The sequence below is a fragment of the Pseudorca crassidens genome, chromosome 14, assembly GCF_039906515.1.
Source record: "Pseudorca crassidens isolate mPseCra1 chromosome 14, mPseCra1.hap1, whole genome shotgun sequence".
In the NCBI taxonomy this organism is placed as follows: Eukaryota; Metazoa; Chordata; class Mammalia; order Artiodactyla; family Delphinidae; genus Pseudorca; species Pseudorca crassidens.
Window position 1 is genome coordinate 83,891,224 of NC_090309.1, and position 16,358 is coordinate 83,907,581.

Below are 16,358 nucleotides of genomic sequence, written 5' to 3' on the forward strand. Positions count from 1 at the left end.
GTCTGGAATTCCTGCTCCATGTCTTCCTTTTCCTTCGCCATCCTTTCCGCGGACTCCGCTCTCCGGGACTTCTCGGGCTCCGGCCTTCGAGAGCGGGTCTGTGTTTGGGAGCGCTCCGGCCGCGCCGGGCATGCGCACTGGGGGCGGCGCACTGCGCATGCGGGAAGATGGCGGGCCTGGCGTCCTGAGAGCCGTGGGTCACCCTGCTCTCCTCCCGCCCGCGTTCCAGCTCCTGGGGTCGTGGGGCAGCTGCGCGCCCGTCCGAGGGCCGGCCTAGCCAGGCGGCGCCTCCGGGCAGGTCAGGAGTCCAGTTCGTGCTTGGCCCCCGGGACCCGGCGGGTCGGGGGCGGTGCCCGACCCGAGCGGGAGAAGGCGGGAGAGCTCGCGGGGTGCGAGGCAAGAGGCGGCCGGCTGGGCAGCATGAGTCAGCAGCGGCCGGCGCGGAAGCTGCCCAGCCTGCTCGTGGACCCGGCGGAGGAGACGGTGCGGCGCCGCTGCCGAGACCCCATCAACGTGGAGGGCCTGCTGGTAAGTGTGTCCCAGCGACGGGGCCGGGGCGCGGGGTGGGGGGTGTCCCAGGCCCGCGGGGAGGCCGGACTGGCCGTCGTCTCGGTCGTGCGCTCCTCGAGGTGGCCCGGGACTGCTCCTCGGTCCCCCCAGCTCTCGCACTGCCCTTCGCGTCCAGTGAAGCAGACAGGTCTTTCGCTTGAGCTCTCGCCGTCTTGTTTGCGTCTGCTCGCAAACGTGTTGTCAGCCTCCTGGACTTTTCCGTCGGCTCCAGAGTAGTGTTGGAGAAAATTGCCCAGCTTTGCCCGAGACAGTTATGCTTTTGCGTCTCCACTGGACTCAGTGGGTCTCTGCAAGCTCTCTCTCGTGTGTTCTTCTCTGCAGCCTCTTCTGCCATTCTCCTTCTTCAGGGCAGCCACTTAAAACCGTGTCCACACCTCACACTTCCCGTTCCGCGGCTTCCCATTCAGCAAGTTATCTTTGGTCCTCTTTGACAGAGAAAGTGGGAGATTGGCTTCCCTGCCGGAGGTCAGTTTTCTCTTGTTCTGGACTAGATACGATATATTCTCCTGGAGTCTCAGGACCCTCGATGAACACATCGTTTTCCATTCCCTCTGTATTTTCGACTTCTCTGCTGGTTTCTTCCCATTCTTAGTAAATAAACATTTCCTGAGGTCCGTTTGCCCAGACGCCAGGAGGACTCAGTGCTCAAAAATAGTTGATGAGCATCATCTCTTTTAATTCCGCACAGCAGTCCTCAGGGTTTATTTTTCTTGTTGTGCAGTTGCCAAAATAGACGTGGAGCTGTTAAGTGGTTTGCCTGTCGTTAGTGAGTAGACAGGCCTGGGTTTAACCTCGCAGTGTCTGACTCCAGGTGGTAAATTCTTGACTACTTAAAATGCATCCTAAATCCGTTTCCATTGTGAAAGATCCCTCCCTTAAATTCCGTATGCCCTTCCTCCTACTGTATCTCTTCCCCTTCACAGCCATGCTTTCTGAAAAAGTTGTCAGCACTCCTGGGTCTGCTTGCTCACCTGTCATTACCACCTGCTGGGGGACCTCTGCCCTAAGCACAGCTCTGAGACGTTCTAACCAAGGTCGCCAGTCGCGTCCAGCAGATGTCTCACTCCGTACCTTCTGTAGTTTGCACATGATCGACCGCTCACTCATGTTGGACACTCGCCCTTGAACGGCCCGCCGGACACGTACTCTCAGCGCTCCATCTGCTTATATGGCCTCTCCTGTCCTCTTTTGTGAACTCGTCTTCCTTTTCCCATTCCTTCCGTGTCGGTGTTATTCAGATCTTCTACCTTCTCCACGGTTTCTTCCTGCGGGGTGTCATTCACCACTCTCGTGACTTCTGTTACTATTGGTATCGGTGGTCTTAATCTTTGAGAACTTGATAAAAGCTCCAAACTCCTACTATGGAAAAACCACTTTATTCTGCATTTAATGTCAGAAGATACACATATATCCCTTGAAGTTGTGCATAGTCTTATTCACTCTGGTAGTTTCAGTTACCATGTCATGACTTCCGAATCTATAAATCTGGCTCAGAGCTTTGCAACTGTCTACTAGACATTTCTACTTAGTTGTCAAACTCACGTATCTAAAGTGGAATTCATTATCTTCTTGCCTAAGCAAGCAGCAACTCGCTGTCTCCTATCGCAATAAATGGTACCACACCCACCGTACTGCCCAAGCTAGTATCCTAGGCATCATCCTTTCCTTTTCCAAACGGACCCCCCCATTCTATCTAGTTAAAATTAATCACCAGTACTTGCCACTTCTAGCCATCATCTATATTTTGGATTGTAATCTTCTTAACCAGTTTTCCTGCCTCTCATCTTGCCCTTGATTTTTCTATATATTCTCCACATAGTAACTAACCATGATGGTCTTTTTAAAACATATTTCCGATCACGTCACTTGACTTAAAGAATCTGTCATGGTTCCCTAGTGCTCTCAGGATAGAGGAGAAACTTCTTTATGTAATCAGACCCCTGGATTTATCTTTCCTGAACTGCTTATAGTTGCTAAATTTTCCATATCTCCATATTCTCTTGGACCCCTGTGTATCTGCACTCCCCCTTTTAAAAAAACCTTTAAAGCACACTTTTCCTTGTCACCTCCCATGGTTCTTCAGGTCTAGGTTTATAGGTCACTTGTCGGCAGCCTTCCTGACTTCCCAAGACTCGGTTAAGCGCTCCTTTTGTGTTCCCAGAGCGCCCTGTGCCGCCTCCTCTCTGCACTGTGTGGCTCTTCGGTCCCTGAGCGCAGCGACTCTGTTCATTTCATTGTTACATCCCCAGCACATTTGGTGCTTCTTGCAAAAATATTTGGTAAATAGTTTTTGGATGAATGAAATAGGTACTCCGTAAATGTTTGAATGTATGAGTGTTTATTTTCCTGGCTGTAAAATGCTGATTTAAACACCTATCTCAGCATTTTTTAATTGGCTAATGACTGGCAGTATTTAGTAAACTGTGTATTATTAAACACTGCAAAAAATAGTTATGTGTACGGCTGAGTGTTTGATGTTCCCTGGGCAAATGGCTTGAAAACTGGAATTCTGTGAAGGCAGAACATGGTACTGATTAAAGATGGAACTTAGTCTGCACATTGAAAAACGAGGAAAATTTGAGTGTGTGACAAGAATGCAGTCACCGTGGGAAAAGGTATATGTCCAGAGAGCTCTTAAAGGGATATTACTCCCCCAAACAGGCAATTGGTACAAAGAAGGATCTGTGTAGAGAAATTTTTAACCAATTTAGAGGCAGTGTTTAAGATTTTAGTCCCTAAAACTCGCTTTTTATTCTATTCTTTCTCCTTTGAGGTCACAAGTTGAAAAGTGTAGGTTTTTAGTTGTGGGACTTGGAGCGCTAGTGGAGTAACTGGGAACGTGCTGCCTTGCCCATCAGGAGCTGCTGGTGCCTAGAGAGCTGTGTGCGCTGGAAGCAGCCTCAGTGGTTTCAGTTTGCGGGCTCTGCCTCTTCCCGGCTAAGATACAGACAGGCTAAGAGGCTTGAACAAGTGAGAGAGAGACAGAAGCAGTTTGAGGATTGAACAGGAAAATTTCCTAGGACGTCCAGTCTTGAGGTTTGGCTGTTACTGGGCTGTCCCTTGGCACGTTTTGGGGAAATACCTGAGCGTAGCCCCAGTGTGACTTCCTTAAAGGAACAGAAGTGTTGGCATGCCTCCGCAGGGGTGGGTTGTCAGAACTAAAAGCAGCAGCATCTCTGCTGGCACCTGGGCAGGTTAGTGCCATAGAGGTCTGAGGGAGCATTCCTCTGAGGACGGCCATCCTAAAGATGCTGAGAAGGTCAAACGTAAGTGTCCTGTGCAGGAGCCACTGTGAAAGGCTCCCATTGGCCTAATCTGGGACAGTGTGAGCCTCAAAGTAACAGATTTTGTACTCACAGAATAAGGTAAGAATTCAGGCTCCTTGGATGTAGTTCTTTAAGTACAGCTCCTCAGGTACAGTTCCTCCAGATCTTTAGGCCTGTGAAACTAAAAAGGCAAGTTATCTGACCCCTGCCCCCCCAACACACACCCAGCATACATCGTACACTGGTGGGACAGACATGGGATAACTGCTGTAGACAGTCCTGTCCATAAAGGAGAAAAAGAGGGGTCACGGAGGAGCATCTGGTCTGGAGCAGTTCTGAAATGCCACCTGGGAAATGTGGGACGTTTTTTGATTAGGTCTCAAGGTCTGGGAACAATTCTCCATGTTCCCACCTCTCCCTCTGGGCTCCTGGTTCCACCATCTGAGCCTGTCTTTCTTTTTTCATGAAAGGTCGTATCTCTTCAGTATTTGTAGCTGAGTACTTTTTTCAGCCTGCTTCCTGTCAGCATAATTTGGGGGTGTCCAGGGGCCTCTTTTCACTTTGAACTGTCTTTATCCCTTTTAGACCAAGCTGGCAGTGATTTTGCCAATGTAATTCTCTCAAAAACTATGTGGATGTCCTGTGACTCTTGTGGTTCACTCAGTAGACAAGCGTCCCACCCACAGATTTCTTTGAAATACACTCTTCTGTACCTTGGGCTCCTGCTGGGGTGGCCGACGGACAGTGCCCTGCAGCTTCCTAGAGGCCCCGTCCTTAGGTTGAGAGGATCTGTGAGGTTCATCCTTAGTCTCCTTCAGGGGCCTTTTGTGTGACTGAATGGCACTCTGAAATACCATCTTTGATCTCTGAGGACTTCACCAAGAATGGTTCAGTCTCGGGCTTCCCTGGTGGCGCAGTGGTTGAGAGTCCGCCTGCCGATGCAGGGGACACGGGTTTGTGCCCCGGTCCGGGAGGATCCCACATGCTGCGGAGTGGCTGGGCCCGTGAGCCACGGCCGCTGAGCCTGCGCGTCCGGAGCCTGTGCTCCGCAACGGGAGAGGCCACAACAGTGAGAGGCCCGCTTACCGCAGGAAAAAAAAAAAAATTGTTCAGTCTCACCTTCCCCTTTACATTCGGTTTTTCTGGTGGTGCCTTTGATTTGGTCTTTCTCAGAAGTCTTCTCTTAATTTTTAGCTTCTTGAGAGGCTGAGAATTTTTTAAAGCTACCAAGTCATAGCTTCTTTTTCTGTCAACAGTCCTTTCCTCTCTCTGTCTCTCTCTGTCTCTGTCTGTCTCTCCCTCCCTCTCTCCCTTCCCCCTACCCAATCCCCATTAACACTGTGTGGAAATCTCCTCGGTTAGGTTACCCGGTTCATTACCATCTGCCTCCCATGGATCTGCAGTTGACAGTGTTGCTAAGTGCTCTGTCTTAGCATAACGGGGATCCCCCTTCTTGAAGTTTCTAACAAGTTCCCCTTCCTTTTGAACCCTTACTGGCAAAGTCCAGATTTCTACTGACAAACTTTTTCAAGACTGCTTAGTCTCGAACAGATTTCTTGGTAGTTATACTCTGGTTGTCTAAGAGAATGTCCTTGAGGTACACACTGAATTATTTAGGGGTCTGCAGTTAACCCTCAGATGATTCAGAGAAAATAAATTATGTGTGTATAGAAAAAAAAGATAAAGCAAATGTAGTAAAACGTTAGCATTTGAAGGATTTGGGTGAAGGGTATATGGCAATTCTTGGTACTATTTCTGTACCTTTTCTGAAGGCTGAGATTGTTTCAAAACAAAAGGAAAATGGGTATCCCTGAAAGGTGCTCAGACGATCAGTCTCTTGTTGGGAAGGGCTCGGTCGTGCCTCACCTTGACCGGGAGCTCTCTGCTCACCTTCTCTCCAGTTTCCTCGTCCCTGCAGGGGTGTCGAGCCTCGCCATTCTCCTCCAGGGCAGGGTGCCCTGCTCTGTTCTGAGGGACCAAGTGCAGGGGTGGCATTTCATTTACATTTTTTTTTAATAGCTCACTAACTTCTGTGTGAGAAAACCTGTATTCTGATTTTAAAGCCATTTAAAAAGAAGAACTCCTATCTAGTCCCATTTCCTCCCAGAAAAGCTCCTAGCTTACCTGTTGGGTGTGGTTCACCAAAGTTAGAGTAATTGGGAAGGCTTGCCAGGATTGTCAGATTGAGTCTCTCCAGATGATAAATTTGTATTAGAAAACAGAAACTGAGGCTTCATAGTCTCGCAGTGGTCCTTATTGATGGTGTACCAAAGAGGGAGTCTTCACCCTGTGTCCCTGTGTCTGTAAATACTCATTGTTGTTTGTCAGTTGAAGTCATCCAGACAAGGTCCTATTTCACTCTTCCGTTCATTAGTTTAACAAATATTTACCAAGTGCCTGAATGTGCCAGGCACTGTTCTGGTTCAAAAAGGAAAACAATAACCATAGTCTCTTCTGCTTTCATAGGATTTTTACAGTTTACAAAATTTGTCATTTCATCTTCACAGTAGCTTGGAAAGTGGGTTATATCCCTACACTGTGTTACAGATAAGGGTGGGATCTCCCAGCATCTAAGAAGTTCTGGTAGTCCTGACCCGATCTTAAGCCAAGAACTATTTTGAGTATAAATGAGATGAATGTGTCATCACTGTGGGCACTTTGGAAATCTCCAGGATTGTGGGTCTGTAGGATTTATACAATCTTTATTTGGGATGTCTGCCCCTGAGGGGCCATGATGCTATTGTGATTCCTCCCAAATAAAGAGAGAGCGCTTTTGTATTCAAAGGGAAAAAAACGAATGGGTGCTGTTAGTGTCTGTTTTCCCACAGATCTCAACAGAGCCAGTATGTGGTTTAGAGCAAAGAATGTAGGGGAAAGCAAGTCATACTTTCTCATGTTACTGACTGAGGTATTATCCCTGTGCCAAGCTGTGAATAGCGGCATTCTAGATAAGGAGACCAGAGGGAGGGGGTACAGAGCAGGAAAGGTGCCCTTGTAGAATGTGTAGAGAGCAGATAGGGAGCCAGCCTGTTTGGAAACCGTTGCGTACCGTGTGCAGGACTCGCCCTGCTGCTCTAAGCTAAGAACAGAAGCCTGTTCGCAGCAAGGCACCTGCTCTGTAGCCCTGTCTGTGCATTCTCAGGATTTGTTCAGACGCTATAGTGATTGAAGTAGTGTGCTTGCAGACACGCAAGCAGCAGATCGTGGACTGAATAGAAAACTCATAGACAGACCATAATATTTACAACAACTTAGGGTATTTGTTGATGTGTGTTTCAAATTAGTGTGATGAGGATGGATTTTTTTTTCACTTAAGAATCTTGCATCAGTAGTTCAACTCCATCTCATACTGTTTTAGCAGAAGGGTTGAAAGTAAAAATAGCAGTGACAGTTGGTCCTGTTGGTCTGATGTTTGCCTTGAATAGGACTGCCCTTCAGTGTGGCACTGTTGGATACTGTCTTCACAAGTCACTGTTAGCACTGTGCTGAGAGCTAGCGGGGCAGAGTCCCTGCCCCAAGACGGGCTCTCCCGACTGGTTTTGCACCCAGCAGATTTGCGTGTAACAGCTAAGTTAATGTTACAGTGGAATTCTGTTCCAGGGGAATTATTCCATATCGAGTTAGCTTGCTGACAGATGCTGTCACCTTGTCATAGATGGTAAGGGAATCATTGTGCTGAGGATCGTAACACTACCAGCAAAGAGCTTCTTAGCTGCTCACCTCACCTTCAGGTTTCCGCACCTTCAGTCTTTTTGCCGCATTGCCACCACACTTAGATTTCTAAACCATGAGCTGGACGACGTCGTATCTTGTTCAGAAATCTGTGGTGATTCAGCACTGGTTACAGCAGAAAGTCCAAACTGTAGCATGACTTTCATGGTCTTCTGTGTCGAGCGTGGTGCTAGCATTCCCGTCCAGCCTTAGTATCAAGTTGGTTTTGCACTGGCCACCCAGGTGGCTTCTCAAAAGGTGCCAGGTGATTTATATTTCCATACCGTTGTTCATTTCACTTCCTGCCCCAGGAATTCTGTCTTTTTCCTCCCTCCTCAACCTCCCATAGGTTCCGGCAAATTCTGGCTTGTCTTCCAAGGCTCAGCTAGGGGTCCCCTTGCCTGTGAATCCTTGTGATCCCCTCGCTGGGTGCATCCAGAGCGCTGTTGTTTCCCTTCTTAGGGCACCTTATGAAATTCACTTATCCCAGTTTTGCTGCGGCCCACTTGGGGGCCAGTTTTTTTCACTTACACAGGAGCTAAACCTGCTCACAGCTTGTCTGGAGACACGTGGCATCATTATACATACTTTGTTGTAAGCAAGAGGCCAATATTCTGTTTATTTACCTTAGCTTAGGTTTTATTTATTTTTTTGCAAAAGCAATTTTTAAATATATTGCAAACATTACTACAAGTTTATATAAACTTTCATAGCCTCCAAATAGCTGGTAAAATGGTGAGCATTGATGGTGGAGCTACTGCTAATTTCCTGGTCATCTCAGGAATTTAAAAGAATTTTTTTATGAATCTTAATACCAAAGTCTCTAGTTATGTAGCATGCATTATTTTCCATGATTAGAAATGCTGTTTTTATATTAATTATCATGGGAATGCATGGCTGCCTGTGAAAGTTTGTGAGCACTTTTCTTGGAGCCATTCTCACTTAATTAGCGAGGAGTGAGCATTTGTCACTTTGGACGTCTCTTAGATCTCTACTGCGCTTTCCAGAGTCAGGGACAGTGTCCTGATCCTCTCTATTGCTTTTTATCCTCACCACCTGATACAGTTGATAGGTGAATGTCTATTTAGTAATAAAGTCTCATACTCCCCCCTCCCCCCGCACCATTCCTCCCCCACCGCCGTCTCTTTAACTACTACTTCCATACTTACGGAGGCCTATGCAGTTTCAGAAATTCAAGTCGATGAACATTGTCAGATGTGATTACAGTTAGAGTAGATATAGTTTAGAAGGAAGACTGGTTTTCTCACACCAAAATTATTACCCCAGGGTGAAAAAAAAGACTTTTATATTATCCAGAAAAATGTTGTTCATTTGCATTGCTTCTGCTTTTTTTTTTTTTACCCTTTTTGGCCCCTTTAATCTGTAAACAAGGCCCCTTATGCACGCACGTTAGTTCATATAAAGAAGATTAACCACTGTGCCGCTATTAATAAGAGATGGGCAATAATTATTAACAATTCTGCTTTTATTTTTTGCTATTCATTTGCTTGTATTTAAATTACTAAGTTTAAATTTCTGTATCTTCTTTTTTCCAGCCATCAAAAATAAGGATTAATTTAGAAGATAATGTACAATATGTGTCCATGAGAAGTAAGTTGATTCGATTCCTGAATCAGTTTTAGGTTTTGTAGTTTGAACTTCATATGATTTAAGTGATTTATTTTAAATGCACACGAGTTGATGAGTAACTTAAAATGCATTGTTTGTACACTGAAATGTAAAAGCTTGGAATTTCAGCGAAAATTCCTGAGGTTGTGGGCTGTTAACGTGCACCAATGCCAGTTTATTCTCCATTGCTTTGGAAATGTCATTTTTAAAACAGAATGGTCTCTGTCGGGGTATTTTCCCAGAGTTCTGTGAGAGCAGTTGTCACCGCAAGCAGAACTGAAGGCAGTTTGGCAGCAAGCGTGTGGACAGTCTTTGGCCTTCCTGGTTTCCTTTGATTCCCTGTGCCCTTCCCATCTACTTCTGCCGTGGATCAGTGTTCAGAGTCAGTCAGGTAGTTCCCTGTCTTTCTGAAAATTGTTATGACAAATGGCCCTGCCCCCGTTTCTTCTTAATTTGGTGCTAATCTCGGTGGGTAGGTGGTGCATAGGTGCCCACGAGGAACCGTAACCTCAACCTTCATTTCTCCCCGGCCCTGCCACAGTCCCACCCGTATCTGGCCCCCAGGTTTGGCCAGTTTTACTCTGGAAGCGTTTCCTTCGTCTGCCGCATACCACCAGCTTACACTCATGTCTCACATTTACGGAGCTTGTACAGCGCCTGGCCTGTATTAAGCTCTTTGCATGGATTATCACAACAGCCTTTCAAAACTCAGGTTTGGATGATTATTCCCATTTGACAGATGAGTAAACTGATGCCCAGAGATTAAGTAACTTGCTCAGTCAGGATTCAACCCCATGCTCAGACTTGAGCCCACAGTCTTACCCACGGGTCAGGCTGCTGCTTCTCGGGCAGGAAGCAGTGGCCTGGCCATCTAAGTCAGTCACCGGCTCCAGGCTCTTCCACCCCCTCGCCTCTTCCGTTCTACTGCCCGTGTGATCTTTTAATACAGCAATTAGATGATGGTATCACTCAACCTAAACTTCTGCAGTGATGCTCTGTTACATATGGAGAAAACCCTGACTCCTCATTTATTTCTATTAAATTCTATTAAGAAACAAGGCAGAGAACGGACAGACAGATGCACAAGGCCCTTGACGGCCATTTCCCGCTCCACTTGGCAGCCTCATCTCCCAGTACTCTGCACCCTCCCCCCATCGCAAACGCTGTACAGCTATGGAGTCCCTACAAACGCCATGTTCTCACACGGGGCTCTGCTGTTTCCTGCGCCTCACTCACCCCCGTCGCCCTCCACCTTCCTGTCCATCTTTCTATGCTCTGTTCCCAGCACACGCCCATTAGGAGGCCTCCCCTGTTTCCCACTCCAGTTAAGGTTTTATTTCATCTTATGTAACTTTGAATCCCTCTGGCACACTCATCTCAGGGTTTTGGGTAGAGTTCCTGCTAGACTGTGGAACATGGAACGCCTTTGTTTTGGAGACCATTTTAATCATGTTTATATCCCTTCAGCAGCTGTCACGTTATAGGTGTTCAATTAATATCTGTTCTTTATAAAATGACTGGCATGATAGGAATATACTTATCCTGAACTTATAAGACCATGTCTTGTTAGTAATTTAGTATCATTACAGTTGACCCTTGACTGACAGGGTTTGAACTCTGCAGGTTCACTTAGATGAGAATATTTTTCAGTAGTAAAGACTGCAGTACTAAATGGTCTGGTTGATTGAATCCGCAGATACGGAGGGCCACGATAAATTATACGCAGGTTAACTCCTGCGTTGTTCGAGGGTCAAATGTAAATGTTTTTAAAGCCAGAGTTTCTCATTTGTAATCTTCCAAGATATGTTGTAGAATTGTGACTATCTTCTGCTTCCATTTTTTTAAAAGTTTAATTCCTCTTTAATCCTGTTCAATCTTAAGTATAGGAGTAGTCTCCACATGGAAGACATTTACATTATAAAATATGTACTTTTTTTTCTTGCAGTAACCACCAGTGGTCTTTAAACTGAATATGACATTGTAGAGGTTCTGGATAAGGGCATTTTTGATTGAAGATAGGATGACTGTTTCTTTTGAAGCATACTGTGGTGTGCCATGAAGTAGAAAAAAAGAGTAATCATATACTCCACACCAGAAGGACAACTAAATTATTCATGAAAGTTATTTCCTCTGTACACTAAACCATAAGAACTTTTTTCCTAGTATCAAATTGGGAAAGATGAAAAGAATGATAAGATTCAGTTTCCCCCTTCATTTAGTTAAGTTAATACAGGGTAGTGAATATTTTAAAAAATAGTTATGTCACTTTTCCTCAAGGTATAATATCACAATCATCCTAATCGGAAGACTAACTTGAGCTCTTCCTGACCTTCATCAGACAGGGTAACACTATGACGTGTATAGGAACATTTTAAACGTTTTTTATTTTAAAGCCAAGTCTCTAACTTTGCTTTATAAAGAATTTCCTAACTTGAAGACCAAATGAGAAATTTAATTTTAAAAATCATTTCTAATCCTGTTTCAGATAGTGGTGTGGATGCAAGTGCAGACTTAGCACTTCGTGTCTGATATGGTGCCGTGATGCCTTTTAAATTCACGTATTCAGTGGAAACTGGTTGCGTATTTCAAATACTCCTTTAAGTCTAAAGCCTTTGTTTACCTGCAATAGGCTAATACATTTTTATCCAGTTTGAGAAATCGATTTCCTAAACATTAGCTCTGATTTGGTCAGTGTGTAGAATATCCGTAGGTGTCTGTGCTTACTGACCAAGAATAAATAAATGGTTTTTTTAATGAGTTGAGAAGGAAATGCTGTTTTAAATTTTATGAATTGTGTTTGTTTTGTTTCCCAGAAGCTCTAAAAGTGAAGAGACCTCGTTTTGATGTATCACTGGTTTATTTAACTCGAAAATTTATGGATCTTGTCCGATCTGCTCCTGGGGGTATTCTTGACTTAAACAAGGTTGCAACAAAACTAGGTGTACGAAAACGAAGAGTGTATGACATCACCAATGTTCTGGATGGAATTGATCTGGTTGAAAAGAAGTCTAAGAACCATATTCGATGGATGTGAGTTGTTTTCAAACTTTTCTTCTTCTTTTTTTCCCCTTCTTATTAAGTGACAACACTGTGCTTAAAACAAACTAGTTACTAGCAATGTCTTTTTCCTACTTGGTACCAATTAAAAGCCATAGACATAGAATATCATTCCAATATTATGGAAAAGTTAAATGGAGTCATGATTAGTTTTAAGAATTTCACTTTTCAAGATAAGGGGACATCTGATTTGTATAGGAATTTTAAAAAAATATTTCTTCAGTTCTAATTGATTATTGACATCAGGGGGAAAGCAGTTAAGGCTGTAAAACGGTGGTTCTTCCACTGTCGTGTCATAAACACTTAGATGCCTCCCTCCCCAGGGGCTGTAATTCAGTTCTGGGAGAAGACAGATACCTACCTTCTTAACAACTACCCCCAAGTGATTATGGTGCATATCATACTTCGAAACACAATGCCCTGAATGTAAAACAAAAAATCAGGAGACTTAATATCTAAAAGTCAATAGCTAAAGACTTAACATATGATTAGGAGGGATCTCATGGAAAGAAGACTTTATGGTATAAATGTAGGGGTGTGTGTGTGTGTGTGTCCACGCATGCACATGTGCAGGGAACGCGCACAGGAAGAAGGCTGTTATACTCACAATAGGCAAGTATTTTGGATCAGTAATAAACAGTTCCAGCATATAAGTACGTAAAGACCTTTCAGGCAAGTGAAAAATCTACCAACAAAGATCATTAAATGATTCTAAGTAATTAACTTAGCTATTAGAGGAAAGGGATTCATAAAGGACGTTATTTTTTCAATATTATGGAAATGCAAATTGGATTCTAATTTGACCATGTTTGCTAAATGACATTAACATTTTAGGGGTTAATATCAGATTGTGTTCTGAATCACTAATTAGAATCAGATTTGAGAACTAGCAAGTGAAAGAAAGGTAAAGTGGTAACTGCCTTTTCACTTTTTATTTTCTATAAAAATTGAAGAAAAGAATGAATATTGGTTGTTGCTCAGGTCGTGTCATATTGGGGTAAACAGTAATAAAGAAAATATATCTTTAAAAAATGATCATTATATTCAGATAGAACTGGATAGAATACGCACAGTGGGGAAAAAATAAAGACTTATAGAATTTTAGCAGGGGAACTATCATTTGGCCAATATATCTTATTTTTCATATGTAAGAACTAAAGGTTTAAAAGATCATAACTTGTCAAAAGTCATGTGAGAAGTAGAGCTGGGCTGAAACTGGGTGTTACTGACTCAGTTCAGTGCTCATTAAACTTCATTAAGCTTTCCCTACTACTACTAATTTCCACAGGGTTATGATGTTGGTTTTGTTTTTAAAGTCTCTGTGTAAGGGAATAGAAATGGGGACAAAAACCGGGAGAAATAATGGTTGTCCAGAATAATGGGAGGGAAGGACTGGAGTTCAGTACCTGGTTTGTGTCATTGTGGGAAACACCTGGTGTAAACGTTTGGAGAAGCTCCAGTAACGTAACTTGTATTTTTTTGTAATCTCCTAGATGTTATTGATGGTGATCTTTTTCTTTTAAAGAGGGTCTGATCTGAGCAATTTTGGAGCAGTGCCCCAACAGAAGAAGCTGCAGGAAGAACTTTCTGACTTATCGGCGATGGAGGACGCTCTGGATGAGTTAATTAAGGATTGTGCTCAGCAGCTGTTCAAGTTAACAGACGACAAAGAAAATGAAAGATATCCTTTAACTCTGTGCCTTTAAAAAAATTCTCCTTCCAAAGCAGATTACTTTATATGGTAGGGTCAGCTTGGGGATTAATTAATATATTTAAGATACAAAATAAGACCTTTAGAAGTGAGTGAATTGCCATAGAAATGGTACTTAAACTGCCATTCTAGTCCACAAAGCATAACACGCAGCTGAATGTCGTACTGCTCCTAAGTTCAATGTCTCTGGGACCAGAGGGGGAGATTTGTCTTTGGTACTGATCTCCTCCCGGGTCTCCTAGACTGTTTGGCTGCCCTGTTCCCCACACGGAACGGGTGAACACCTTTTGAGGTGTCGCTGATTCTGAGCTGTTCCATGCTTCAAGTTTACTTAGACTCTACCCCAGTCAAAACTCCCGTTTCCACAATACAGTTATTAGAAGGAAGGTAAATGCTATTACTACACTCAATCAAAAGATGTGTGGAATAAGGGGGAAAAAAAAGGAATGCTGGGGAAACCCAGTAAATCATGTAACTGGTAAAAATTTCAGGCAACACAATAAAAGGAGATGGGAAAAATTCAGGTAGCGAGATGGAAAATAATTTTGGATGAGGGAAATCCCATGAGTACATCATAGTCCTGAAAAACTGGTTCTCTAAGTTGTGTCTCCTACTTACCGATTCTTTCCACCTTACATTTTAGGACATTCTCCTCAAAACTCTGAATATTTTTTCCCAAAGGTTCTCACAGTAAGATCTCGCAATGCATAGGGAAGGGCGGGGGGAGGTTTGATACCTTCGTGGGTTGTATTTGTTTTAGAGGTCCAGACTTCATTAATATTTTTCTCCAGAAAGTGTCGTCATCACAATAGTATAGTTTAAAGGGATTCTTCAAGTTATAAATATTGTAAAACACTTAATAAAATCTTAAGGATTGTTTATGAAATAATAAGAACTATATATGAAATAATTTTTTCCTGACTGCTTTCCTTAATTGTGAGTTTGTATCCCATAAAAACTAATGATATTCTAAGATTACACTTCGATTCATGTATTATAAGAGATAAATGATCTCCCCACTCTGCTTAGAGACCCTTGACTGATTTTCACACTAGCATATGTGACGTATCAAGATATTCATAGCATTCAAGCCTTCCATGAACAGATTGTAATTGCAGTTAAGGCTCCGGCAGAAACCAGGTTGGATGTTCCAGCGCCCAGAGAAGTAGGTAGCCTTGCATTTTTAAGGTCTTAAAGGGAGGCAGGCCAGTTGCTTAGGCTGTGCTTTATTGCAGTCCCAGCCTTATCACCAGTGTGTGCGTGGTAGCTGCATACCTGATATAGCTTGAGGCACTTTACACATTCTGAGCTGTTTTGCGTAACACAACAAACGCGGTAGCCATGATTATTATCCTTTTAAAGATGAGGAATCTGAAGTACAGAAAGATGAGTTACTTCCTCACCATCCACAGTAAGTGACAGAACCACAGTTCACACCCAGGTAGTTTGGGTTCACAGTCTGTTCTTTTTTTTTTCCCCCGCAGTCTGTTCTTAACCGTTGTGCTCTCATGCCTCTTAGAGGACTCCCCGGGGACTGCCTCAGTGTTACGGTTCACTGTCAGCGGGGGCTCTAGGGAATTAACTCACTAACCAAATTCATAAAAGACTGTGAATAAAAGAGAACACTAAATTACACATTTAAAATGAAAAGTAAAATTGCTTTGTAAATGAAAAGACTGTCCGCTGTCAGCTGCTTGTAGGAAAGTTTGTACTGAAAGATACTTGTCATCAGAAGGTTGCGTGGTAAGGGTGGAATCAGAACGAAGGAGTGTGACCATTCTTAGGACAGATCCAGTGCTGACAGCCTGATAGAACTGTCACTGCTGAAGTCATCACTTCACTGCGATAGGGACTTAACTCCCTCATCGTGAAGAAATCCTCGCCACCCACCTTTCCTTTTATCCCCAGAAGGCCACTGTCCATGTGAGACCCCAGTTGCTACTTGACAGTGTGTTACAGACGGACTAAGGAACAGCTCTCGTTGATTCCAGTCACACTCACGTCGTGACTTCTTGCTGGCGCTTCCTCGTTGTGTTATTTCGATTTAGATACATTCCGAGTCTCCTAAGTAACATTTATCTTTCATATGAATCATTTCACATGTTCGCATTCACACATCACCACTAATCTTTCAATACGTCCTTCCTTGGGGGCACGATAGTCCATTCTGCAGTGGCTGACGGGTTTTTGGTTCTTTCCCTGTGCTGTGAACTGCTTCAGGCTGTAATTGTCAAATCTTGCTGAGCCTTCGATCGTGCCCAAGATGTCTCTTAGATCCCGTTCAAAAGCTGAGGAGCGTGGGCCCTCTTGCCAGCCATTCTCAGCAATAAGGAAAGACAGTGGGACCGATAGACACAGAGTCCGACTCCAGGGAGATCTGGGGATCTAGTCCTGGTGGAGATGGACTGGCCTGT

The 16,358-nt window shown here is 44.0% G+C and overlaps 1 protein-coding gene across 7 annotated transcripts in view; it reads left to right on the top strand.

The window, feature by feature from the left end:
• Window positions 1-394: 394 nt before the first annotated feature.
• Window positions 395-16,358, top strand: part of E2F6 (E2F transcription factor 6) — a 49,754-nt gene continuing 33,790 nt past the window's right edge. For all 7 annotated transcript variants that reach the window (XR_010934155.1, XR_010934156.1, XR_010934154.1 and 4 more), the window contains exons 1-5: window positions 395-528; window positions 9,104-9,158; window positions 11,990-12,206; window positions 13,759-13,914; window positions 14,995-15,109. Coding sequence is in view for 2 of the 7 variants with exons in the window: in XM_067703684.1 (XP_067559785.1) it covers window positions 421-528; window positions 9,104-9,158; window positions 11,990-12,206; window positions 13,759-13,914; window positions 14,995-15,109 (651 nt within the window). In the remaining 5 variants the exon portion in view is untranslated. The remainder of the gene's footprint in view (window positions 529-9,103; window positions 9,159-11,989; window positions 12,207-13,758; window positions 13,915-14,994; window positions 15,110-16,358) is intronic.